Source organism: Choloepus didactylus, chromosome 9 (assembly GCF_015220235.1).
Source record: "Choloepus didactylus isolate mChoDid1 chromosome 9, mChoDid1.pri, whole genome shotgun sequence".
Taxonomy (NCBI): Eukaryota; Metazoa; Chordata; class Mammalia; order Pilosa; family Megalonychidae; genus Choloepus; species Choloepus didactylus.
Genome location: NC_051315.1, coordinates 39,567,807 through 39,595,190, shown reverse-complemented (window position 1 = coordinate 39,595,190; position 27,384 = coordinate 39,567,807). Strand labels below are relative to the sequence as shown.

Here is a 27,384-nt window from a genome sequence, read left to right as displayed (position 1 = left end):
AGAATCAAGGCTACTGGGTTGCAGTTTGACAGTTTCAGGTATTTCCTACTAGCTATTCCAATACACTAAAAACTAAAAAGGGATCTCTGTATAGAGCATAAGAATGCCCTCCAGAATGACCTCTGGACTCTATGTGAGATCTCTCAGCCACTGAAACTTTATTTTGTTTCATTTCTCTTCCCCCTTTTGGTCTAGAAGGCTTTCTCAATCCCATGATGCCGGGTCCAGGCTCATCCCCGGAAGTCAAGTCCTACGTTGCCAGGGAGATTTACCCCCCCAGGAGTCATGTCCCACATTGGGGGAGAGCAGTGAGTTCACCTGCCAAATGGGCTTGGAGAGAGGGAGAGCCTACCATTTTTGAAATTGCTTTTTTCTTGATTTGGTACTTGCCTTATTACTGCAATCCTTTGTTTTCTGGAACTTTGAGAAAGATGTTTCTGCCAGTTCTTGCTTGTTGTTCGAAGCTTCTGAGGGGGGATGGGGCTCTTCCATTTATCTTAATATTTTAAGCAAATCTTTATTACTCTAATTCAAATATGGACACTTTCCACCAGATATGATAGCATACACATATTTGTAAGTGTTGCAATTAATGTTAAATGTTTCTAGTTTTAAACAGCCTTCCTTTGATCATGTACCCTCTTTTATCCTTTTAGTCTTGAAATTACCATTCCTGATAAATTAATTTCTCACTTTAACTACCACTAATAAAATTAGAATGACTTTGCCCAGTAGATTCTGTGCACAGAAGGCATTTCAGTTCTAAATCTAAATACCCTAAATACATTTTCAGATGGTTCTTCTGTTGGACAAAGCATTGCTATATGCCATACAATCTTATAAGGATACAGCTTTAGGGTTGGAAATATAAATTTTTCCAAATATTCAAGGGTATATAACACAGTAGTACACTATTTACGATGATGGCTTTGAGGCATAGATATTGCTCTAGTATTCAATGTATCACTTCTCAGCTCAAAATCCTGCCTTCATTACCTGCTCCCTGAAAATGGAAATGGGCCTTTTAAAAATGTATCCTTTGCCATCTGGCACAGTGTTAGGCACTGGAAAGCCAGAGGGACGGGTCTTTCTGTCCCAGTTTGGTTGTGCTTTCTTGGCAGGTCGCTGCAGTGTACTCGGCTTCCCAGCACCGTTCCTTGCAGTCCGTGGTGGGGAGAGCACCCAGCAGCTTCTCCTGGCACTCACCTCCTGAGATTTGGTGATGGAGGGCCTCTAGTGAGACATGGCTATGTGAACAGCTTCCCCTGGCAGGGTGCTTTCCAGCAAGTTTTGCCAATGCGGCACCAGTCCTGAGGGGCTCTTCCTTGCATGTTCTATCTCAGCCCTAGGGGTAGTGGTTGCTCCTTATATCTCCTTATAGATATACTTCTTATTAGCCAATCCCTTGTCACTCCATGACAGGTCATATTACTGTCTGTTTTCTGACTCCTGACTGGACCCTGACTGACACAGATAGAAAGCATACATTCTCTGTGTTACTTGACATTAACTGTTTTCTCCATTGGCGTTATCATTTTTAAGCTAGTTATATTTCCTATATCATTTTTCCTTCTAAATAAAAGTTAATTGTAATTCTGTCTTCCTTTTTTTTTTTTTTTTTTTTGACTATCTTCCATGTACCAGCTCTGTTGTAGGGCCTGCAGGGACAGTAATGAAAAAAAAAAGTAAAAACCACTGTTTTCATAGAGTTTCCATTCTAGCAGGAGACAAAACAAGGTAAATAATTAAAATACATGGTATGCTAAATAGTGATGTTCTAAGGATAAAAATAAATTAGGGAATGAGATATGAAATTTTAGGGAGAAGAAGGTTGAAATAAAGGGCCCAGGAGGAACTTGCTGAGAATGTGACTTTTGAGTAAAGTTCTGAAGGCAGCACCAGGGCGAGCCATGTGAATGTCTAGGGAGGAGCATTACAGTCAGAGGGTGCAGCATAGATAAAGGCCCTGAGGCCGGGGACTTAAAATGCAGCATATAGGAGACTCAGAGATAGACAGAAGCTAGAGGAGGGGGAGCAGTTACCTAATCTGTACAGAATTGTTGGCAAGGTTGAACTTAAATGTATGGGAATGGATAGAGGTGATGGTAGCTCGTTATTGGGGTTATAAGTAAGAGTGCCATATTATAGGTGAATTTGATTGAAAGGGGTTGTTTAAAGTCATGTGTGCTACCAATTAACACTACAAATATGAGTAAGTTCTTGCATGAACTACTACAAATGTATGACACTTGTACAAAGAGTTAGTAATAGAGTAGTATATGGAAAAAATTACCCATTGCAAGCTATGGACTATAGTTAACAGTAATACCTTAATATTCTTTCATCAACAGTAACAGGTATACCACACCACTGCTAGGGGTCAATAATAGAGGGGGAGAAGGGATATCAGATGTTTTGGGTTTTCCTTTTTTTGTATCTGTTATTTTTCTCTTTGGAGCAATGAAAATTGTCTAAAATTGAGTGTGATGATTGCACAACTAAGTGATGATACTGTGAGACATTGGTTATATATTTGGATAGAATATGTGGTATGTGAATATATCTCAGTAAAATCCATAGATTAAAAAAAAAAAAAGGCCCTGAGGCAGGAGTGTGCTGACATGTGGACTACAGCAAGGAGAGCAGTGTGGGGGAGTGGAAATAATGGTTGGGGAGGGGAAGGAAGGTGGAATAGAAGATGAGATAAGAGCGGGAAGTGAATGGAGCCAGATCATGATGGGCCTTCTGTGTTGTATCAAAAAGCCACATAAAGAGTTTAATGTTTTACTGGGATCATTTAAACATTATTCTGCTTAACAAACACTTTTTACTTTCTCAGATTCTTAAGTGTCTTTTTACAATAAATAAAATATATTTCCAAAGCTTTGCAGATATTTAGTGAATTGGGAAAAGACACAGACCACAGTTAGTTTGGAGAAACTACCCATAAAATAGAGCAAGTGAATTCCACTTAGAAATAGAACATTTTCATTACTCCAGGGAGGACTTGGCTTTTCGTCTGAGTGAGAATAAGCTATAACCTTGGTCATCATCAATACACTGGTATTTTAAATGGCTCTCGTTTATACTTGAACAATGTTGACTGCTAAAATACTTGGCATTTTAAAATAGAAAAACAAAAAGGTCATTTTAAGACTTTATTGTAAGTGATCCATATTGACTTTAATAGAGGTAGAATTTCATCAGAAAGCAAGGTAAAAATTTGTTTGGGTATGCTGTATTGTATATGTAAGTTTTTTTTAAATAAACATCATGATTCAGTTAGATCTAATGCCATGCTTTTCCTTTGGCATCAAGAGGATCACTATGATTAAGTAAAGAATGGTCTTTAGAGTTGTTTGACAGAAATAAATGTTCAAAAACTGTTTTTTGTACTGTACAAACACTTTTAAAAATGTGGCTCCCAGTGGAGGCCCAAATGCCTGTGCTTTTAGGGAGTTAACTTTTTCTACATTTGGGTTTTGTGGGATCTGATTTCTTGTGGTTTTCTTTCTTGGGCATTTGTTTAGAAAGGAACGAAATAGTGTGGGTATATTTTAGAAATCTAAAAAACAACACAAGTCATGAAAACAATTTGACTTCACAATAACAGAGCCAGGAAAAAATTGTTTTTGAGGGAGAATGGTTGTAAAGCACATTCCTTAAAAAAACCTCCTTTTCAAAAAATGTTTTTTCCAAAAATCTAAACTCAAATGTTATATTAAACAAACTACATACATACATGAACATCAGTACATGTATTTTATTTTCAGAGAATAATATTGCTATAAAGATCATGTTAAATTGAAAATAAACATTGCTTAAAAAAGGAACAACCTCCCATACCCACACATAAACTGTGATTAAAGAAAGAACAATAGGGAAAAATCTATAAATAAATCTCAGTAGCTGTTAAATTGAAAACATTCAGATAAAGTATAGTTGCTAGGACACAAACAATAATAAAAACAGATATGCCAATGTTGCTAAATTGAATAAGGAAAATTAAGTTTAAAAATATTCTTTTCTTGCTTTGCTTTTCTCCTTTCAGTACACAGCATCATATGTTAGTTTATTTTTTCATAGACAGTCTTAAAAGAGGTATAACTAAAAGTCATGTAAATGGCTTTTATCTTGACTCTCCAACTTTGTCAATTGTGAGATGTCACAGGCAGTAATTTTACTTTATAGTAATTGCAGGCAAATGAGCACCTCTACATTAAGAGTAATCACCTTAAAAAGCAAAGTGTTTGTGCTGTTGTGTGGGACATTACTATTTTTGAAATTGCAGTAAAACTTTGAAGATATCCTCAATAAAAGCAAGCTGTCATCCTTGAAAAGTAGATTTATCATTTGCTTTAAACATAACAAATAAGGAATATCAAGCTATGTAAATGTTAAGTTATAAAATTTTTACTTATTTCACTTAAAAATTTGCTTCTGACTGCTCCTGTAAACCTGCTATCTCAGTCTTTTCTCCTCATCCTGGATGGAATCTTAGGTGGGTCCCATAACTTTGTTTTCCCTGGTTGTTCACTGGTGTCATTTTTAGCTCCAGCACTCGTTTCAGCAATTAAAATATCTGTGTAATTAGCTACATGTTTCCTTTAAAGCCTGGCTCATATTTCCTTAAGGCTGGATGCTTGCAAGGGAAAGGGGCTGGGTGGCAGAGGCTGCTAGATGTCCAGTAAAGATTCTTGCTTCCCTGAGATATGTTGTTCAGCTATGGCAGCCCAGCCAGGGACTTTTGTTTTCCAGACCCCCTCTTTGTATCTTTGTGAAGACATGTGACTAAGTTTTGGGCAGTGGAATATGGGTGTAGGAATACTGGCCTGCCCCATTAAATTTTTCTCACGATCTTCCATTCCCTTCTATCTCTTGGCTTGGCAGCATGTCCAGTTGGACCTTGGAAGCCACTTGAATTTAGCAAAGATTCAGTCAGTTTGGGTCTTGAATAACTGTGAGGACTAGGCCTTCCCTTCTTTAGCCCCTGTCCTCTCCTTATCCTCTGCACCCCCACCCTCCTATCCTTATATGAGCAAGGAATAAATTTGTTTTGAACATTGAAAAAAAAAAAAGAATATATTCTATGCAGTCATTTAGCAATTGACTAAAAAATTTTTTTTCTCTATATTATGACCCTTCCATTCCAACTATTTTTATAAATTTTAGGATACAATCATAATGGATCTTACACCATTTAATTCCTTGTTATGATAGTCTGTAAATGATTCAGCCAAATCTCTAGAAGTCATTATAACATCTTAACACTGTAAACACTATTCTCACTAAAGTATTGAAATCTAGGGGAAACTTAAGACAGTGCTGATAGATGGCACTTAATATCATTCCAAATATTTCATACATCTGAATATGGTTCTCAGGAAAATCTTATAAGAACAATAATAATATACCTTGCAATCCTAGAGTACATTATACGTTTCAAATTTACACATTCTCCTATTTCCTACTTAAATCTTTTACATCAAGAAATTTAAAGGGAACCAAAAGAAATGGTAATTTTGGTAAAAATCAAGAAGCCTGTGAAGGTGAAAAAAAGAGAGCAAAAAAAAAAAAAAGTAAAAAAAGATTAAAGAGCAAGGAAGTTGTAACAGTCAGGATTCCACTGGAGAGACAGAATAGGTAGGAGGTATAGATGAGGTTATAGATATATATATAAATGCATATAAGAGCTTTATTACAAAGATTTGGTTAATGTGATTGTGGGGGCCAGCCTGTAGGGTAAGCTGTTAGGAAGGGCAGACTGGAAACTTGGGTGGAGGTGACCCTGCAGTTCACAGGTAGATTTCTTCCTCAGAAAACCTCAGTTCTGTTCTCAAGGCCTCCCAGATGATTGGATCAGGCCCATCCAGATTATTCAGGGTAATTTTAAAGCCCACTGATTATAGATGTTAATCACATCTGTAAAATACCTTCACAGCAATACGAGGTGTAGATGTTAATCACATCTGTAAATACCTTCACAGCAAAACCAGGATTAGCATTTGATTGAATAACTGGGTATTAAAGCTTAACCAAGTTGACACATAAAACCTACAGCCTCAGATGTGAAAAAGTGTTAGATGTAGGCAGGAAATCATAAAAATAGAAACATTATATTGGCCTTAAATAGTATTCATTTGAATTAATTTCTCTGAGTTTAGAAAAGTAGCTATTTTCTGTTTACTGCTTCTTCTCACTTATGGTTTATTATCAAGAATTGCACTTTAATTTCTCAGTCTAAATCTGCATAAGACTGACTTTCTATGGCTTTCTTTCTATGGCTGCCATAACAAATTGGCATCACTGCACACTTAGTAGCTTACAACAATGCAAATTTATCTTACAGTTCTGCAGTTCCAGAACTGGCTAAAACCAAGGTGTTGACAGGGCAGCATTCCTTCTAGAGGTTCTAGGAATCTGTTTCCTTGCCTTTTCAGCTTCTAGAGGCCACCTGAATTCTTGGCTTGTGATCCTTTCCTCCATCCTCAAAGGCAATAATGTTGCATCTTTCTGACCCTACTTCTGTCTTCACATCCCTTTCATTGACTCTTTCCTTCTACCTCCCTCAAACTTCATTGTTATTATTATTATTGAGGTACAATTCACACAACAGGAAACCAACAACTTTTAAGGACAATTGTGATTACATTGGGCCTATCTGTATAGTCTAGATAATCTCCCCATCTCAAGGTCCTTAATTTAATCACACCAGCCAAGTCCCTTTTGCCATGTAAGGTAGCATATTCGTAGGTTCCAGGATTTAGGACATAGACATCTTGAGGGAGGGGCATTATTCTGTCCATCACAAAAGGTTTTATTCAAAATGCTATTTCTGGACCATAATGTCCTACCTCTCCAGTGCATTCCCTCTCAAACCCTGATTCCACAATTTTTTGAGTCCTGTGGGACCTTCACCGCATCAAGTCTACCACTTTTTTACCGTCCCTCATTTCCTTGATGTCTTCCCTTACCTCCTTATCAAACTAAATTCCCTGAGTGACCATTACAATCCCTCCCTTACATTCACCCCCTACTCCTTTACCCCTCTCTGTTCATACCCTTGACAGAACCCAAACCCTAGTTCACCCAGCTCCTCCCTTAATCTGTTCCTGTCCTTGTGCCCCTTAACTTGGATGGAGGAAAACATAGCTAGGTTGACCAGTCTCCTCTTAAATCCATGACCACAGACTTCAAACGGGCCCTTCATGCTGCCTGGTAATCACTTACTTATTTTCCTGGCCATTCACTTTCCCACTTTCCTAGCAGACCATTTCATGCCTTCTCCCCTCTTCCCCATCCTCTTTCATCAGTTTCTCTGTCCTCACTCTTGGTTCATGATTTGATTCTTTCTTCACTGAGAAATGTAAAGCAAGCAGAAGAGAACCCCTGCAGATTCCCACCACATATTTCTCCACCTGTCAATTTCTGTGTCCCCACACTCTGCCTTTCTCCTAAGGGGCCTGTGGATCGAATCCAAGGGTTTGGTGATCATGAACGGAGAAATGCATCTTTATTCCCGATGACTTTTAACTGAAATCTAGCATTTCCTTCTCTATGAATATAGGAAATAAACCACAGTGGTTTCAGCAGTACCTATGCTTTTATCAGTAGACATCATAGGTATTTTTATATCATGAAACAGTTTTTGCAGATATCTCAGAATATTGCACACATGTATCACTACTTTGAGATTAATGATAGTTACTAGACCTGCTGCTAGATTGTAGTATTTGTAGCATTACTAAGGAAGCACACATTAATGTGTCAAAGATTTGATTTAAAAAATAATTTGATAACTGTTTCAATATAATTAGATTTCTTTGTACTCCTACTAATTTTTGCATTTAAAAGTATCATTCTGAGAAGCATCCATATTTTTCACCTATCAAAAGATTCATGGCATAAAAGAGGGTTAAGAACCACTCCTGTAGAAGTGCTATGCTGAGTTTTTCCTTTTGCCCCTCCAGATCTATCTTTTCCTTCTCTTCCCTGCTCTGGGCCCTGGAGTTGACCTCTGAGGAAAGTATCAACTAGTTTTCTTATAATTGGACTTCTGCTTAGATTCAGTCAATGGGAGGCACCTGAAGGACAAAGGAGGATGGCAGGAGGTAGTAAGTGGGATGTTTATCCTCAGTCCCCTCCCCACAGCCTCCCCAGGTTCAGATAACTGCCTCTGCTTTTACCTCTTCAGATGGCTCTCCTGCTGTGGTGAGAACACAGTGATTCACCATCTCTTGGAGCTTCCCTTAAATCAGCCACATCTCTGCAAGTAATCTCTCTCTTTTTAAAATATATTTTTTTATTTTATTAGAGAATTTCTGGGTTTACAGAACAATCATGAATAAAATACAGGATTCCCATATACCACCCCACCACCAACACCTTGTATTGGTGTGGAACATGTTACAATGGGTGTTAGCACATTTTTTTTTTTACATTTTATTTTGAAATAAATTCAAAGTTATAGTAACAGTTGCAAAAACAATACAAACCCCATACACAGAACTCCAGAATTCCCTGACCGCCCTCCCGATACCCCAAACCACTAACTTTAACATGTTGTCACACTGCTATTTCTTTCCTTCCTTTCCTCCCTCCCTATCTATCATCCATCATCTGTTACTCTGTCTTCTGAACATATGAGAGCTAGCTGCACACATCCTTGAACATACACTGTAATTCACATATACACTTCCCATGAACAAGAACATTCTTTTATGCAATCCCATTAAGCGCAGCTAAGAAGTAGAAGAGATTCAACAATGATACAAAGCTTACATTCTATATTTCCTTTTCCTTATGTCTCAGCTGTGTCCCTTTGAGCCTCCTGTCCACCATCCTCATATCCCATCCAGGGTCATCCTTGGCATTCAACTGTCATCTATTTAGACTGTCTTTTTTTTTTTTTCTCAATTGTGGAAACATATATACAGCCTAAATCTTCCCATTCCACCCCCTCCCTAGCATTCCATTAGTGGGATTAATCACATTTAGAATGTTATAATTGTTAGCACATTTTTAAATATTAATTAAAGCCCATGGTTTAATTTAGTGTTAACTGTGTAGTGTACTTCCATGGATTTTTTTTTTAATTTTTTATTCTGGTACCATGTATTCAATCTAAAATTTTCTCTTTTAATCATATTCAGATAATATATTTCAGTGATGTAATTGCATTTACAATGTTGTGCTACCATCACCACTGTATCAGTCCAAGTTCCCTAGGGAAACAGAACCAACAGGAAGTATCTTTAAATACGAGATTTTATAAAAGTGTCTCACGCAACTGTGGGGATGCACAAGTCCAAATCCTGCAGGGTGTGTTGCAAGGTGGCAACTCTGATAAAGATCCTTGATGAACTCCCCAGGAGAGGTTGGCTGGCCAAAGAAGAAATGAAAGTTCTCTCTTCTACCTTAAAAGTTTTCAACTGGTTGGATTACATCCAACCAATTGGATTCTCTCATTGCACAAGACACTCCCTTAATTTATTGTAGATGTAATCAGCCACAGACGCAATCAATTGACTGATATTTAATAAACCAGCTTTTTGGTTTATTAACCAGCCATGTTATGTCCTTGCAGTAACGGTTAGGCCACTGTTTGCTTGACCAGACAACTGGGCACCATCACCTGGTCAAGTTGACACATGAACCTCACCATCACAACCATCATCCTATTACAGAAACATTTCTATCATTATACCCTGTATACTTTAAGCCTTAATTTCCCATTCCCTATCTCTACTCCATCCCCGGTAACCTATAGTCTAGATTCTGACTCTGAGTTTGCTTATTCTAATTGTTTCAAAACAGTGAGATTATCTCACTGGCTTATTTCACTCAACATGATGCCTTCAAGGTTCATCCATATCGTCGCATGTATCAGGACTTCATTCCTTTTTATGGCTGAATAATATTCCATTGTAGGTATATACCACATTTTGTTTATCCATTCATTGGTTGATGGACACTTGGGTTGCTTCCATCTTTTGGCAATTGTGAATAATGCCACTATGAATACTGGTGTACTAATATGTCTTTGGATCCCTGCTTTCAATTCTTTTGGGTATATTCCTGGTAGTGGGATTGCCTAGTCATATGGTAATTCTATATTTAACTTTCTGAGGAACTGCCAAGCTGTCTCCCATAGCAGCTGCACCATTTTACATTGCCACTAGCAATGAATATGTGTTCCTATTTCTCCACATCTTCTCCAACACTTGTTATTTTCCTTCTTTTTAACAGTGGTCTTCTAATGGATGTGAAATGGTACCTCATTGTGGTTTTGATTGGCATTTCCCTGATGGCTAGTGATGTTGAACATCTTTTCATGTGCTTTCTGGCCTTTTGTATATCTTCTTTGGAGAAATGTCTGTTCAAGTCTTTTGTTCATTTTTAAATTGGTTTGTTTGTCTTTGTTGTTAAGTTGAAGGATTTCTTTATGTATTTTGGATATTAATCCATTGTTAGATATATAGTTTCCAAATATTTTCTCCCATTGTGTAGGTTGTCTTTTTACTTTCCTGATAAAGTCCTGTAAATAATCTCTTGCGCCTCCCTCTTTTGAGTGTGCCATCTGCCTCTGCATGTTCCTGGACTACCACACGGACACAAGGAAATGGCCCCAGCCACTCTTCCTTCTCTCAAACTCATTCTGATCAGAAGAACACATGCTATTGTATCAACCATCTTGAAACGGAGAACCTTTCAACCCACTTCTCCGGACAACTACCATTTCCTTGATAGTCAAACTCACTGCCTTCCATTCCTCTCCTCCAGTCCACTTTTCAACACACTTAAGGCTGGGCAGGCCTTTGCCCCTCCATCCCACTGATAACCCTGGTCAGTGGTATCACCAATGATCTTCAGGTTGCTAAACCTAATGATTCTTAATACTCAACTTCTTTGAGCTGCTGGCAGCATTTAACTGCTGGCAGCATTTAACACACTCGATTACTCCTTCCTCCAGGGAATGTTTTCCACTTAGCTTATATGAGGCCAAGTGCTTTTTCTTCTAATTTACCTTTTGTTCCTTCTCAGCCTTCTCTGCTGGTTGTTCTTCCAGGCACAGTCCTCAGTCCTTTTTTTTTTCCCCCCAATTTTCTTTATTCTACACTCAATTCCATTTGTAATTTAATATGTGAAACCTTCTAACCTATTTCTAACATGTGGCTTACTAATTTGTCAGGTTTATCAGTTATTGTATGTATCCCTGCACTGGAACATAATCTCAAGCCTAGTGATTTTTGTTCATTTTGTTCACTGGTGTTTCTCAAGTGCCTAGAATAATGATGGCATATGAATTCTTGTTGACTTTAATTGGATGGTCATCACTGCCCCACATATACAGAGTGACAGTTGTGACTTATCCTGCCTATAAAGGCAAAGCCGTAAAACAACAATAATAAAATGAAGATGAATAAATTGCAAATCTCATAATTGGAATATTCATCCTAACATTAAAACAAGAAGAGGGATCTCAGCAAAGATCAATAAATATGATAGCACATGAATTTCAAACTTTTGTACAGTAAAAAAATGCCATAAATATAAAATGCAGACTATAACCTTAAAATTAAATTGTAACATATATGACAGACATGGAATTATATACCTAATATAATGATTTCTTACAAACCAATAAGAGAGGAAGTTATAGTAGTAGAAAAATGAGTGAAAGTCATGAAAAAACAATTGACAAAAGAAATAGAATTAATTAAAACATAGATAAACTGAGGCTAATCTCACTAATAAATGAAAATTCAAACCATAATGAAGTGTCACTTTTGTTCATCAGAAAGGAAAATTCTATTTTAATTAACATCTGAACCAATAATTCTACTTCTAGGATGCTATCCCAAATAATTAGAGAACTGCACAAATAGATATGTACAAGGATGTGTATTACAGCAATATTTATGAAAACAACCTAAAACACCAACAATAAAAAGAGAGGCTTAAATAAAGCATGGAACAATCATACCATGGACTATTATACAATTGTTCAAAATCTATTTTTATAAAATACTCAATGAATGGGAAAATGCCATAAAGTTCAAGATGAAAAAGACAAAAAACAGGTTATAAAACTGACATAGAGCAGAATTCCAAAATTTCAAATATCAATACATATAATTACATATATACATATATCACAAATAGAAAAATGAGTAAGAAAATATATAAAAATGTTAATGATTGTTATCCTTGTAAGTGGGATTATAAAAGATTTTTTTTTTCTCATTTAAAGTTTTCTGTATTTTCTAAATTTTCCAAAATTATCAGGCATTGCTTTCACATTTAGAAAAATAAATAAATGTTAATAATAAAAATGATGATAATAGTATAAAAATGAGATGAAAGGGGTTCCAAAAGATTCAAACATAAACACTTTATATTCTGAAATTCCTTTTTGTTTTACAAATGGCTAAATCTTCCAGCTAAAAAGTTTTTATTTCCAGTAACAGTAGTACTTATATTTTTTCCCTGATTTGATTTGGAGTCAGGATCGATGGCAACATATTTGATTTGGAAACCTCCTGCTGTCACTGAAGCATCACTTAGAAACTTCAAAGTCATGACATTTCCTGGGGGCAAAAGAACAAAGAAATTCAGACTCATCATTCTCATAGGAGAATATTGGAATTCATAAGCAAGTCTCCTGGAATTCAGAACTGGGTTCTCAAGCTGAAGAGGCTGTGGTTTCATTGCTGAGTGGAGAAGGGCAGAGTGCTTTTTTTTTTTTCCCCTCAGTGCCTCATCTCTCTTACAGGATCTTTTGTCTATTCTGTTTGAATAGGAAGTCTTTCTAGGAGAATCTGCAGAACTACAGGAGGATGGCAGGCAGGTCAACCCAGTGGACTAAATGATGTCAGGGTAACAAATTTTCCATTTGTAAGAGATAAAACTAGATCCTCACTTTACACAGACTATCTAAATGCATTTTACTTGCATTAAAGATTGAAATGTCATAAAAATAAAAAGGAAAAACTTTATTATATACAACAAAATATAGAAATATTTTTATCTTATTCAGGACGGAAAGGGCTTCTTAATCAGACCCCAAATCCAGATTCATATCTAAAAAAATAAAAAAAAAACCTTACATAAATTGAATACTAATGTTTGCCAAGCACAGCTTTAAGCGCCTTTCATCTGTTAACTCATTTAATCTCCACAGCAACACTATGGTGCAGAGTCTACTAAAATTCTTGTTTTGTAGATGTGAAGCCGATGCACAGAGAGCCTAAGTAACTTGCCCAAGGCAGAGCTAGAATGACTGAGCCTGGGTTTGTCCCAGGCAGTGTGGCTCTAGAATTCATGCTCTTATCTACTGTGTTTTCCTCATACTTGGAGGATTTGTCTAAATTAAAAAAAAAAAAAAAGAAAAAAAACCTTTTTTTCATGGTTAAAAAAAAAGCCAAAAACAAAACTATAGAGTAAGAGACAGACTGAGAAAATAGGGAATTACTAGCCCTAATATACAAAGATCTGTTAGATATCAAAAAGAAAAGACAAAGACTTCTAAAGAAGAATATGTAAGGAATATAAATAGGAAACCAGCAGTAGTAGAAAGGGCCAATAACCATATAAAAAAGTGCTCAAAAACACTAAAAAGGAATGTAAATTAGACCAACAATGAGACTTTTTTTTTTTGCTTTTGCACTGAATAGTCAGCTGGTTAAAATGCAAATTGACACTACAGGGCTTGTGGTAATTTGGTAACATCTATCATTTAAAATGTGCATCCCTTGTAACCCCAAAATCTCAATTCTAGGACTCTAGTGTATTTTTTTAAAAATAGCACTAATGTAAAGGTAGAAGTTTAAAAACTGCTCACTGAAACACTGAAGAAAAAGAAAAATCAGGAACAACCATCCTCAGGATGTTAAATATTGGTACATACTAAATTATGGTACATTCATCTGGTGACCTTTTAGGCTGTCAGTAAAAAAAGAAATATAATGATCTAAACATCATATTGTGACTTGGAGGAAATATGCCCGTGGTGTCCATGCATATAACACATGAATATAGGAAAGCACCTGGAAGGACTCTAACTACAGGTAGCAGATGCTTTTCTGGGTTGAGAAGAGTGGGCATATGGTTACTTTATATACCTTTTTTAAATGATGGGGTTATGGGTAGTTTTTAGTTTGTTCATTTTCTTTTATTATTTTTTAAAAATATAAATATCTTGGAGTAAGCACAGATTTAAAAAGAAAATTAGATCCGAATGTTAAACAGGCTTATGCTTGACTGATAGGATTATATGGTAAAAGTATTTTACAATCCTCTTTTGTTTTTATTCCTCTGAATGCATTTTCTCTTCCTGCTGTTTTGCTAAATCTTTGGCTTTTGTGGTCAACTATATCCTTTTGTATTTGTTGATGTGTTTCTCTTTGGATAATAAACCATGTGAGTTATTTAATTAATTTACTATCGTTTCTTGAAGTTGCGCAAGGAAAACACTGATTTGATTACACTTGAAGCTAGTTTTGTCTGTTCTAGACAAAACAAGAAGAATATCAAGTTTTAAGGCTTCCTTTTGACAACTCCTCTCCCCACGCTTTTTTAAAAAATAGGATTCTCATTCCCCTACTACCTCCTATAGCTTATATCTTCTCTCTACTTTCTGTTAACATAAAATATGATCAAGAAAAGAATAAAATATAAACAAAAGGTTTAATGTTACCCTTCCTAGGGAGCAAAGAATTAATAAATTTTAAGCATGAATCATTCAAGGATTGAAAGGGAAGTTTCATCTCTTGTCAGTAATGACTGAGGCATAAATTAGAACTGAGTGCACTGCAAAGCTGGTTTGTGGGAGTAATTTAGCTCATAGTATCTGTCTTAACTTAGAAATTGCAACTCAAGGTGGCATCATTGATTTTAGTTGCAGAGGCATTGTGATAATTTTATGACTTGAAGGAAAAATAGAGCATAAGGCCAACCCCTGGTGCTGGTGATAGAAATGAAAAGAGGAAAATGAAGACATCTAAGAAAGTTAAGGTTGTTAGCAAGAAAAACAGCAATTTGGGATAAATTAGAGAATGGTATTATCACTGTGAAGGTAATTAACATTACTGAATTCTATACTTGAAAGTGGTGAAAAATGGAAAATTTTATGTCATGTCACAATAAAATTTTTATTTAAGAAAAAGTGGTATCGCTTATTGTGATAAATTTATAAAACTACAAAGACATTTCTTGAGGCATATTTCATAGAACAAAGTCCCACAAAATAATTTGCAGGGGGAAAAAGCTTTGGAAAACATTACCTATTGTATCTAGGATTTGAGATTTACAGTGCCTAATTAGCATATTAAAAGCTCAGTGAAGTTGTCCAATAAAGAAACCTGTTTAACAATGTTTAACCTAATGTTTCCCAAATTTATTTGACCTTAGACCTCCTTTTCTTATGTTATGCCCATTAAAACATCTCACAGAAATGCCTTCCTCAGAGCACTCTTTGAGGAATGTTATACTAAGATAAAAATGTAATAAAAACAATATAATTTTTTTAGTGACAATGTATTTTTTAAACAACTATGTATTCAATCTTTTATCAATTAAAATTTTTGGCCATTTTGTGTCTACAGTTTCTGGACATCATAAGCTACCACAACGTTTCTGAATTTGCAGAGTTGAGATTGTCTCAGAGTGCAAGTCCTGAGAAAATAAGGAATTAGTGCAAGGCATTTGTGTTAAGTCTTTCTTTAAGTATAAATAGACACTTCTGTGTGTTGGACAAGCTAAGAAGCCTCATTGAACTTCAGTTCTCTCAACTTTTAAAAAGTGAGTAATGATAACTACTGGCATTCACTTCCAAGTACACTGTAAGAAAGCAAATCATAATTTTACTCCTCAGAATAGAGCATTCCTTACCTGTACTAATGATGTCTTCTGGAAGCTCATCTCCACAGTATCTAAAAGCAATTTAAAAAAAAGAAAGATCACATGAATGAATGATATATAGCTATTCCAAGTGGGCCTTACCAATAATTAAAATACTTTATTTCCCTTAAGTAATGGCTAATTTTTCTATTATTTTAAAAAATTTCATTACTTACATTTGTAAGGGAGAAGAGGGGTTACAACAATGTTTGTTATTTGAAATAAACTCACAATATTAATGAATTTTTAAGGATATGCAGCATTTCTCCTTTGTATAAGCTACAAAATTATTTATGCATAAATTGAATCTACTTGGAAAAATTAAAAAATTGTTCCTGATTAATTTCCATACAGTTCTCTTAATAAATAAAGATTAATGGGTGTATGGTTGGTAGAATTAATATTTTGAATTCTAGGGTGGGTTGATTTTAATGTGGAAAATTTATATTGACCCTTACAGGTTTAATGATTTTTATTTGAATCATGACTTGGAAGGAACTCATGTAAAAGTAGGGATTTTAAAATCAATTTCTAAAAAGGAACTCACGTAAAAGTAAGGGATTTTAAAATCAATTTCTAAAAATCCATTCTGGGGGTGGGGGTGGGGAATGTTGCAGAAATGTAGAATACTGGAAAATCAATATTGTAAGGACCGTGGGGGGGTGGAATTAAAGAAACATCATACAAAATACAGGAGCTCATTTCACTTCCTGTATGGGGAACCAACACCTACCTTCCCACAAAGCCATGAATATCATCATAACTGTCGTATATTTCAACATAGTCAGCCAAACAAGCTGGGTCATCTTCAAGGTCAAAGTCCAAAAAACTCAGGTGAATCCGCTGACCATATGTGAGTCTAATGTGCCAGTAGCAGATTTGATTATCATCATACTCATTTGGGAAGCCTGGAGATTTAAAAATTCGCTTTGGATCTGTGAAGACACCACCACATTCCTTTGCTGAAATGGAGGAAAAAAGAGCATTAGAAAAAAAATCCCTATTTTTAAATCAGATTAACTTCTTAGTGTATATCTATTTATTGCTTTTTATGAAACATTAAAGAAATAGCCCAGTATACCACATTTAGACCAAATAATGCATACTTACAGCTAAAGAATAAATGTGCTTTTTTCATCAATTGTTCTAAATTTTCTAAAAGGAACACAGACTGTCCGTGAATTTTTTAAAAAGATAAAATTTAATTAGTTGTGCTTCTGCTTATATTTTTATATTTTGTGGTTTTTGATTTTTAACTTTTTATTTTGAAATACTTTTAAATGTACAGGACAGTTGCAAAAATAACACAAACCCCATAAAGAGCTCCAACATACCCCTACCTCCTAGATACCCAGATCCACCACTTTAACATTTTGCCATGTTTGCCATATGATTCTATCTGTTCATTTATCAATCCATTTTCTGAACACGAGTGTTGGTTGTATACATCATGCTCCTTGAACACAATACTACCATGTGCATTTCCTATGAGCAAGGATATTCACTTATGTAGTACAGTTATCAAGTTCAAGAAATGTTCCCTTTGTTTTTTAAATCATAATTTAAAATGCACAGGTCTTATACAATTTCTCAGTACAGTTCTAGGCAATTTCTCAAATATATACATCCATGCCACCAACAGCTCAAGGTGGCAGGGATTTTGTCCAGTGATGTCATCACTGTGTCTTCAAGGGGTGCAAACACTTTTAGAAAAAAATGAGTCCCATAAATTCCGTTTGGAAATCATTGTAGAATTTCAGGATCAAAGGGACCTTGAAGGTCATTTGAATCCATTTAAAAGGAATAACATAATCATTCTGTACTCCCTGTCACTAGCTTTTATACTCTAATTCTAATATTTCAGGATTTGGTGGAGATATTCATGCTTATTTTTTCTAAGTTATTCATCATTTTACAGATTTCAGTCTTGCCCTGCATCTTGTCATGAGATGTGGGGGTGGAAGGCCCTCTGCCAGAACCAGTGGTTTGCAAATAAAAACTAGAGGGAAATCTGGTTCATTTAATTCCACATCAGGTAAGTAAGTGGCTAGTGTCTGGAAAAAACATAGCACCTGAAAACTCAAAAATAAGCTATGTGGTAGTGGTGGTGATTCATTTGAAGATACATTTCAGAGACTTTTCCCAACAACATTCTCTTTTAAAATAGCCATTTTAAGAAATTGTATTAGAATCCTTAATGCCACAGACGTTAAGGAAGCTTCTCTCCTCAAGGCAGACAGGCTCTTAGAAAAGCTAGGGAGGGATGAAAGAAGATCTACTCTGAGCTCTGTGACAACTTTCTCCACCTCACTTTCTTCCTTGGTAAAATAGAAATAAGCTTGCCTCTCCTATTATCTACCACACAGGTTTAGAAGATAAACTCAAAGGTGGATGCAAATGCAAACTAGCCTTATTGTATAATTAAATATTGTATACATAAACACGTGCAATGCCAGTTTTTGGAGTGACTGGTTCTGTCCCATAGCCTCATATCTTTGTTGTATATATCATTAATTAGGAAGAAAATATAAATATTGAACTAGTTTGGTCACCTATTCAGCTATACCCATTCAACCCCATATTTTCTGTCCTGTATGGTTATAGCCTCATCTCCTGCTTGTTTAGAAAATGACAGATTCCAAAACTGAGTAGGTATCTGATGAGTGTTAATTGGTTAAAAAATATTCATACATAAAGGCAGTTGTTGTCATGTAATACATTCAGAACTTGAAATGAGGAAGACTACTTCTAAACACTTCTTAATTAATGAACTTATTCTTCCTTCAATTAGCTCTTACAAAGTGAAATTAAGTAGTATTGATTGCTTTATTTTTCTGATACAGTTATGATATTTTCATTCCAATTATTTTTCATTGTGCTGTTCTTATCCTAATGCCAATTCAGGCAGTCCTCATCTCCTGCAGGTTAACCACATCTAAATAACCAGGATACCACTAAATCCAAAAGTAAGCCTGATACAGAGAATGGGTAAGGGCCAACCTCTCAGGATTCTGTACACATACTCCCAGAGTAAAAAGTATTCTGCCTTTCTGAGAAAAGAAAATCGCTTATAAAAATTTATGGGGGTATTCTGATAAAAAGGCAATGAAATGCTCCATGAATCCTTCCAGTAGCATCTTCCCTAGACTTTGACCTATGAAAATGATGAACTAGGAGGAGCTCAAAGATCCTAAAGTTTATCAAATGAAAGAAGAATCAGAGACTATATTTGGAAATAAAAATTACTCTTGAGAATAAAAAGAGTTGGCTATACAGATATATTGAAGAAAAAGGAAAGGAGAAAGAATGAAGGGAAAAGAAGATATATGTATTAGTAACAATGAGATATAGGACTAAATAAACTGAAAATAGGTCAAAGTGATTTGAAAGTTATGGTCCTATATAAATGCATTCTAAGTATTTATTTACATTTTGTATGAAGTATGGGTAGATGGCAGCACTAGGCAAAATTCATTTCTACTTTGTATACATATTATTTTGAGACATAAGTTAGTTACAGACGTGAGAAACCATTCTCCAATGCTTGAATCATTAAATAGATTCTATAGTACTATGGTAGAATTTCACTATAACTCTACATAGAATGGTTATGTTATGGAATTTATTATAGGGTAGATCAAATGAGACACCATCTGAGGATGTTTATGGTTAATAGATACTGGAAGAATTTTGTAAGACATTTAACACTTTGTAACATTGTTCTGGGTATAATGTATCCAAATGAACTTAGTCCATTTTTTTTTCTCCAAAAGCATGAACAAAGAATAACTCTTTATAGTAATTACAGTGAGTTAATTTTTCTCCTCAAATATTTCCTAGCTGCAAGCAGCCATGGAAAAATATGAATAAAAAAAGAAATTAGGGAAAGAATTTATTTATTTTATCTTTGTCTCCCTTTTGCCATTCTATCAAGGGGATAATTTTAAACAGTTGGCATTGTTTAAGCGAATTAGCTACAACTATTTTATAGCCTTTTTTTTCCCTCTTCATGGCTGAGAACTTTCCCTCGGACAGAAAAGACCTAAATTCTCTATCAGACCTGCCTGCTAATTATTGGCTGTCTGACTTTGGGTAAGTTACTTAACCTCTTTAAATCTCAATTTCATGATTTCTAAAATGGGTATATAACAATAGCTCCTTAGCATTCTTGTGGGCAATAAGTGAGAGTGCAGATGAAGGAACATAATTCAATATCTGGCACAGTGTAGTCACTCCCTGAATGGTAGCTACTATTAATAGTTTTCATTACCAAATTGTATTCTCTCTGAAACAAGCAGCTATTTCTTTTAACAACGTCTTAGCAGCTAGCACGTAACTATTTTGGCAAGACTTATAATTCTTTTTAACAAACCGTGAGGGTTATAGCAGTAGGCATCCCATCTTTCACTCCTATTGAGACGGACTCCATAATCAATAATGCCAGTTTTTCCAAATCCACAGTTGGACCCTGGCTTCACAATGGGGTAGCCAACTCTACCCTTGGCCATCCATCCCGCAGCACAGACATGGAATCCTGCAAGGGGAAGAAAGGGTTATGGGCTTAACTAGTAAAGGCACTCAGCTGAGCAAGTCATTTAACAAGGATGGCTCCTTTCAACAGGGACAGTTTCTCAAATGCTTAAATCCAGTTTATGTAAAAGGAAAAACAGCTGTTTTCTTTAAGAAAAAAAAAAGGCAAAGAAAAGAGGGAAGGAAGAAAAAGTAAGTTTGTATACATATAAAATATAACTTCTTATTTTTACTAGAAAATGCCTTGGGAAAAGAAAAAAGGCACAAATGGAATAGGAATCATGACACTGTAGTTGTGAAAATAACCCAAGTTCAGAGTGGGCTTCTTTTCATAAATAGCCAACCTAGCTCCAGAAGACAATTTCAGAAATTATCATCAATTCTGAAAAAAAATATTTTCAAACAGTTATTAAAGGTTGAGTTTCAGGATCAGTTAAGATATTGCTAATATTTTGAAATTTCTGTATAAGGAAAAAACATAAATTTCAAACAAATCCTCAGCTCTGTTTCCTTGCACAATTTAGGAAGCTATTTTTATATATCCATGCTGTCCAAGAGTGGTTTTACTAGTGGTCCAGGATCTAAGGTCTTTGGAGCCATCCTTCCAGCTCCTGCTTCACACGAGTCCCGCTACAAGCAAGTCTGAGCAGGCGTCCCAGCAGGTGGGCGAGTCTGGGCGCTTCCGGGATCACCTTTATTTTTGTCTTGGATGATGTATAATAACAGCATAAGCTTTGCTGAAGTATTTTCCTGTCAGCAAACGGGTTTCCTCAGTGGAGGCGAGAATCCAAATGAGGATGGCCTTTTGGATTTTTGTAAAGTCCAGGAGAAATGGTAGGGGGCCATTTTTATGTAAAGAAGCAAATAGCACCACTTAATTACTTGTTTTTTTCCCCAGGTCTCCTGCCATCATCTTCCTAGTTTCTTTCTTCTGCCATCTTACAACGATTTTGCTCATATCTTTTGCTCCTAAAGTACAAATGTATTCTCCCATTTAATGTTTAAAAAAATTTTTTTTAAACGACGAAATTAAATATTCCTCTTACAAATTTAGTACATACATTTCCTCGTAAGACAACATAATGGTGTCATTTAATAGCTGAGGAAGTCAGGAAGAGGGAGAACAATATTAAAAATGACTAGCAGGGCTTCAAAATGTAATGAGGTTTAAATATTCTTAAAACTTTTATTTTATTTTATTTTTTACCTCACCATGGGTGTGGTGATTCAAAATAAATTGCTCATACTCCTGGGAACTTTTCGCCAGCCCTGGCAGAGAAGATAGGAGAAGCCTGAGAGCCGAGATGTCAGAGGGGCTTAGAAAACTATCAGGAGGGGCTGGAAGAAATATTATTAACGGGTTAAGGAAAAGTGGAATTTCTTTTCCCCCAACAGTTAAAAAAAAAAAAAAAGAAAAATCATTGTCAAATCACATACCGATTTTTCTGGCTGCCTCTAGCTGCTTGTAGGTGGCGAGGTGGCCACCTTCAAATTCACACACCGCCTTCGCTTCGGCATAGGTGAGCTTATATTTGCCAGACCGTGCTTCTCTGTGGTACACGCCTGCTGCTTGTTCTGTGAAATCACAAAATGCCATAAATTCACTATTACCCATCCTTATGGAACAAGGGAAAATCTGTGACCTCGGCTAGAAGATTACATCAGCTAGTATTGCTGCCAATGGATTTTCTGGGACAGCTGCTTTGGGTGGCTAAGTTTTCATTGTTAGAAAGACTTGGAAAAAACTATGAATAAGGGGAATTTGATGGGAATTTGGTGCCATTGAGAGAAACTTAAGGTGAAATTATGTTTCTGAACTGACAGTCTGAAAGAAAAAAATTTTAATACAACATTGTATTTCTATGCTATCCAAAAATGGTAATGTTTTGGCTTTCTTTTGGCTTTAATTAATTATAAAAAAACTTGGAAAGATAAGCAATAAGAGAAAAAAGTAGGTGAAGGCAAAAGAAAGCAATGATCCATTATGTAGACTCACAATGATGGAAAAAATAAGGCAAACTATCCATTTGAGGGAAATGACTAATGCAGTATAATCAAGAATTTAGTAAACAAATTGAAAACTGAGGAAAGGTTTGAAGGAATCCAAAATAAACAAACCCAGAATTAAAGAGAAAAAGCTGGGCACACTTTACTAAGTTCTTTATCTGGTTTGTCTTTTTTAGTTCACATGTTGTTCCCAACATATTTTAGGTATATTAAGTCATACAAGTTGTCTTCCACTAGATCATTGTTTAAATTGATTGTTTTGAGTTTGGAATGCATTTTGCCTTAGAAACAGTGTGAAAAGATTCCTAGGACAATAATGATAATATTAGCTCTTAATGGTGAGTTCTAAAAGTTCTGTGCAATCTTCCAGATTAAGATTGCATCTTATACCCTGGCCTGTACAATCAACCACCATTAAGACCATTTCCAATGAAAACACACACTCCTTGACATGCAGCAAGACATGAATTCAGCAATAGTAGGAATATAATTCCTTGTTCTCTCCAAGCTGACGTTCCCTCCAAGGGGTCCTGCTCTTATACATTACATGGTAAAGGCCCGTCATTTACATAGTGATAATACATTAGTCAATTTGATGTGCATAAGTCAGGGAACACCAGGTGTATCAAGTCATAACCAGTCAAGTCGTTTTCCCCTTTGAAAGTCACCTATTGTCCAAATGTCCTTAATATGGTAAAGCTTCATTAACTAGTTTCACTAGTTTCCAGTTTGGTTTCTTTTGAGAAAATACCATGAGATACTTTGCTAGGTACTGTGGATCAAGTCCTGTCCTCAAGAAACTTGAACACTAGTGGTCAATACAAGTATCTTTGTCTTGAAGTAGAGAAAACTATGGCTTTAAATAGAGAAAGGAGGCATGTTTAACTTACATATACATTGTAATAGAGATTGTTGTTAATTATTAGAAATGTTAAAACTGTATCTATTCCCAAAGAATATAGACTAAGAGGGCTTCATTTGAAAAAAAAAAAGGTTTGTATGAGTTATTTTAATATATGTCAAGGTCTCTCAAACTAATATTTAATTGGTATTTTACTCCAAAATTGAAATATGATGTTTGCAAGAAAAAAAAAAAGAGAGTTTAAAAATATTTTTTTGTTTTCCTCTCAGAAATTCTCCTTAATTTTTGGTAACTTTTGATACTTGCCTAGTAATAAGATAGTAATTAAAACAGCAAAAATTTGTTATAATTTTCTATTTAATTTATTAAATAATACAAATATTCCACATTGGTCCTCTAAGAGCACCAAACTTCCAGGTATCTTGTCTTTTTAACTCTTGCTATATGTACTTGACAATTTTAAACAAAGCATTTATTTTAAAGAATTCCTCAATTCAGAATTGTAAACAATTAAGACGGGCTTTCTACAATGAATCCTAATTTTTAAAGTTTTACCTTTTAGAAGAAATAATAGTTTATTAATTTTTGTAGTCAATATATTGTCACTTGTTCATTAAAAATGAGAATCTGCTTCATATATACTTAAAAAGGGATACATATATATATATATCCCTTTTGGTAAGTGACTGGAGTGGCATGCTGGATCTCGTTTCTAGTCCTATTTCTACTATGAACAAGTTGTGTGATCTTTTATAACTCACTGCCTAACCCTTAGTTTTCTCATCCATCAAATGGGAATAATGGTTATCTTTAGAAATAAACAAAATGCCAAAACTTACAAGCATAGCTTCTGGACCCTAGGAGGGCTCAAGATTCAGTACTTTTCCTTTCCTTTCTCCTTTTTCAGACTCAATAAAATGGCCGAAAAAAATTGCTTATATGGCCATTTTCAATTTTCATAATTCACATCAATGGGCTGAAATCTCTTCAAGTTTTTTTTTTTTTTTTTCCACTATTCTAAGGAATTAGAGGATGTTAGAGATAAAATAAACCTTAGGGATCCCCTTCTTTACCTTCTCATTTTACCAGTGAGGAAACTGGGACCTAGAGACTTGTTCTTGGTAGTTGCTAACAGATTTTTGCCTTCTAATACTACTCTCTTTCCTCTCTAAATGGTATCTAATGTTGTAATGATCCAACCAACTGTAAATAATTTGTGTTGGGCTGACTGGCCAATAATTTGTCCCTGATTGAAGCAATCTGCAATTATCTTGAGACTCAGATTTGCAGCATACTATTAACAAAGAGTTGGGTTTGTGCTTCCATATCCCTGGGGCTATTGTATATGTAGGATTATATTTTATGTAATATACAGCATTACTTCAAAAAAAAAGCTCTAAATATTGGAACATTAGAGAGTTTGACAACATTTCAAAATTTATCCATCTGGGTTTAATTGATGACAAGTTTTTTTTTTTTTTTTTTTTTTTTTCATTTCTGACAAATATGTATTCATTTCTGACAAATACGTAATAAAAATAGACATAGAGATTTGCTCCATCCTGTAGTAAATCCCAGAACCTATCTTGGCCAAACAGATTACACTGTTCATCATGAAACTAGTTCATTGGTTCAAGCTGAAAAAAGAGGCAGCAAGGCTGTGCATTACAACTCTGACTTTTTAATGAAATCTGCCTGGCTGCAGTTCTTACCAGAGAGGAACATGCTGAAAGGGAAAATCTTCCACAACTGAGTACTGCTTAGCAAGCGTACAACCAAGATCAGGTTAATTTTTGCTTTCTCGTTATTTCTTGGCAGAAATCTGTCAATTTTCTTCTCAAGCAATTAAAAAATGTTTACTATTAGACACAATAATGGGAACAAAGCAATAATAATTTGTATCATTAGAATTAAAGCATTGTTTTGAGTATGAGAAGTGTTTTGGGTTTTCTTTAATTTGCCTTTTTTGGTCTATTGTTTATCTTCACAGCTCCTATGTCATTACTTACATTTGACAAAACAAAACACAAAACTGTCCTTGTCTAACCAAATGGTTAGAAAAGTATTTAAATGGATAACTCGGACAAAAGGAATGCAAGTGGTAAGAATGCATTCAGAAATACAAACCTTTTTCATTTTTTTCTGGTATTGCAAGCTGGTTTTGTCAAAATATTTGAAAGTTCTATGGAAAAACCATAATATACAATACAGGTCAAAGTACATAGAGCAGTGATTATAAATTTTTTGTATATTTTAATTTATTTCTTATGATTCTGAAATCTGGCTGCAAATGCATTGAAATTAAAACAAGAGAACATATTAGTGGATTTATTTTTTGACAAAGAATTACATCTCACTACACCCCCACCTCTGCATTAAAAGATTTAAAATGCATTTTCAAATTGAATACAAATATTAACTACTATTTTCTACTGAGCAAAGTCACTTTTTAAAAAAGCTATTTTTAAATTTTAGAAAGCAGGAACACTTTTGTTTAAATGTTATACGCATTCAGATCACAGTCTTTCCCAATCATTTTCTTTAGAAACTCAGCCTTCAAGAGAACTGAAAAATAGACTACTTTGATACATTTCTCCATGATTTGAAAGAATTAACATTCCCAACAAGAAGCTAATGAATGAAGTTTCTTACCAAGCCATATGGAGTTATGAAAAATTCCGTTTTTGTATCCCCATCCATGGGTCTCTTCCCACAGCAAGAAAAACAAGTAAACTAAGATGATCATGTCCGTCAGTTGTAGAGAAGTAGCAGTCTATCAGGGGCTGCTCAGGATAAATTCTCAGAGCAGCAGCTGAAATGTGCCTGAAACATCTGGTTTCCACATCTTTTAAATAGTTTTTTTCAAGTGTGAGGTCAGCAAGTACTCTCCAATGGCATTTTCCCCTGTAGAGTTACACAATTAACTCAGTGTCTGAAGCAAATCCTCTGACTCATTTGCATTGGCAACCAAAAGTAAGGGTATAGAATGATCATCTACATTTTCAAATTTACTTACACTGAAAGGAGTTCAATTATTCTGTCTGTTACAAACAGTTCTTTATTAGGAAGGGTTTGTAACTTCGTACAGATTCTTTGGTGTTTAAAAAGACTAGACTGCAGTAGAAATCTTAAAAGAAATGCTGAATATCTTACTAGTTGTGGTCAATTACGGAGTTTGAGGTCAAGCACTAATGTTTAACTTGATCCAGGAATGTTACATTAGTTTTCCCTAAATATTGTTAAGCTTGTATAGAAACTTTAAAACAGAAAGTGTGCACAGTTTGGTATATCCTAAGCATTCTCTAGTGAAGTAGGGCTCCCTTGTGCTCTGTCTGCATTTGTCCTGGGATAGGGTCTGTTGCAGCTCTTGATATTAGCTTCCAGGAAAGTGGTTCCATTTCACAGCCTTAGGACATTCCAGCAGCTTTGGAGTCTCCTGTTATAACACAGATTTCCCCAGGCCCACATTCTTGAAGGTTTGGGAAAAGATGGATAGACAGTCATATAGTTAACTAAATGTGACTCTAGCTTCCCCAGACCTCTCTAACTTTGAAGAAGATAATTAAAAAAATAAAAAATTAAAGAAATAAATTAAAAATTACCATAGTAAAGTCATTATACTACAAATATCCCAAACTTTCTCTCCTTTTGTGTAGGGTCCTTGGTAATATTCCCACCTCTGCTGATGGAAGTGGCATTTCCCGTTCTTGATTGATGGGTATTTTGGGGGCAGCTTTTGGTTCTCTTTCTTAGTGGCCTTCCTTTGTTATTTAATATCTCTACTCTTGCTGCTACACTGCCTCCCATTCACTACCATTATAGCACTAATAGCTCCCTTGCTCTCTTGGTCACTCCAGTAATATTGGAATCCTTTGAAAAAGCCAACTTTCTGGACATATTCTGGTTGGAAGTGAGCCTTGAGTCCTTCAGGCATCTTTGCACTGACTAGCACAGGCTTGCCCTGGCCTTGGAAAAGCAGGTGTGGGGTTACAGTCTGAGGCTACAGAACTGGCTGGACTCTCACTGGGGTATGCTTAAAGTCACCAAGGTTCAAAATCTTAAGTACAGGAGACGAAAAGCAAATC

General features: G+C 35.4%; 1 protein-coding gene across 1 annotated transcript; it reads right to left on the bottom strand.

Annotated features, from left to right (window-relative positions):
* Nucleotides 1–12,273: 12,273 nt before the first annotated feature.
* TNFAIP6 (TNF alpha induced protein 6) lies at nt 12,274–26,110 on the bottom strand. The gene is made up of 6 exons (XM_037849425.1): nt 25,952–26,110; nt 21,868–22,005; nt 20,273–20,434; nt 16,634–16,862; nt 15,892–15,932; nt 12,274–12,590 (listed from the first exon to the last, which is right to left on the bottom strand). Exons 1-6 carry the CDS (start codon nt 26,043–26,045, stop codon nt 12,421–12,423), a joined length of 834 nt encoding a protein of 277 aa, XP_037705353.1. The 5' UTR covers nt 26,046–26,110; the 3' UTR covers nt 12,274–12,420.
* Nucleotides 26,111–27,384: the final 1,274 nt, after the last annotated feature.

Coding starts and splice junctions, on each gene's coding strand:
- TNFAIP6 (XM_037849425.1), bottom strand. CDS start 26,045: ATGATCATCTTAGTTTACTTGTTTTTCTTGCTGTGGGAAGAGACCCAT. Junction 22,006..25,951: donor TCATAACTCCATATGGCTTG/GTAAGAAACTTC, acceptor GTGATTTCACAG/AACAAGCAGCAGGCGTGTAC. Junction 16,863..20,272: donor CTACTGCTATAACCCTCACG/GTTTGTTAAAAA, acceptor CCTCCATTTCAG/CAAAGGAATGTGGTGGTGTC.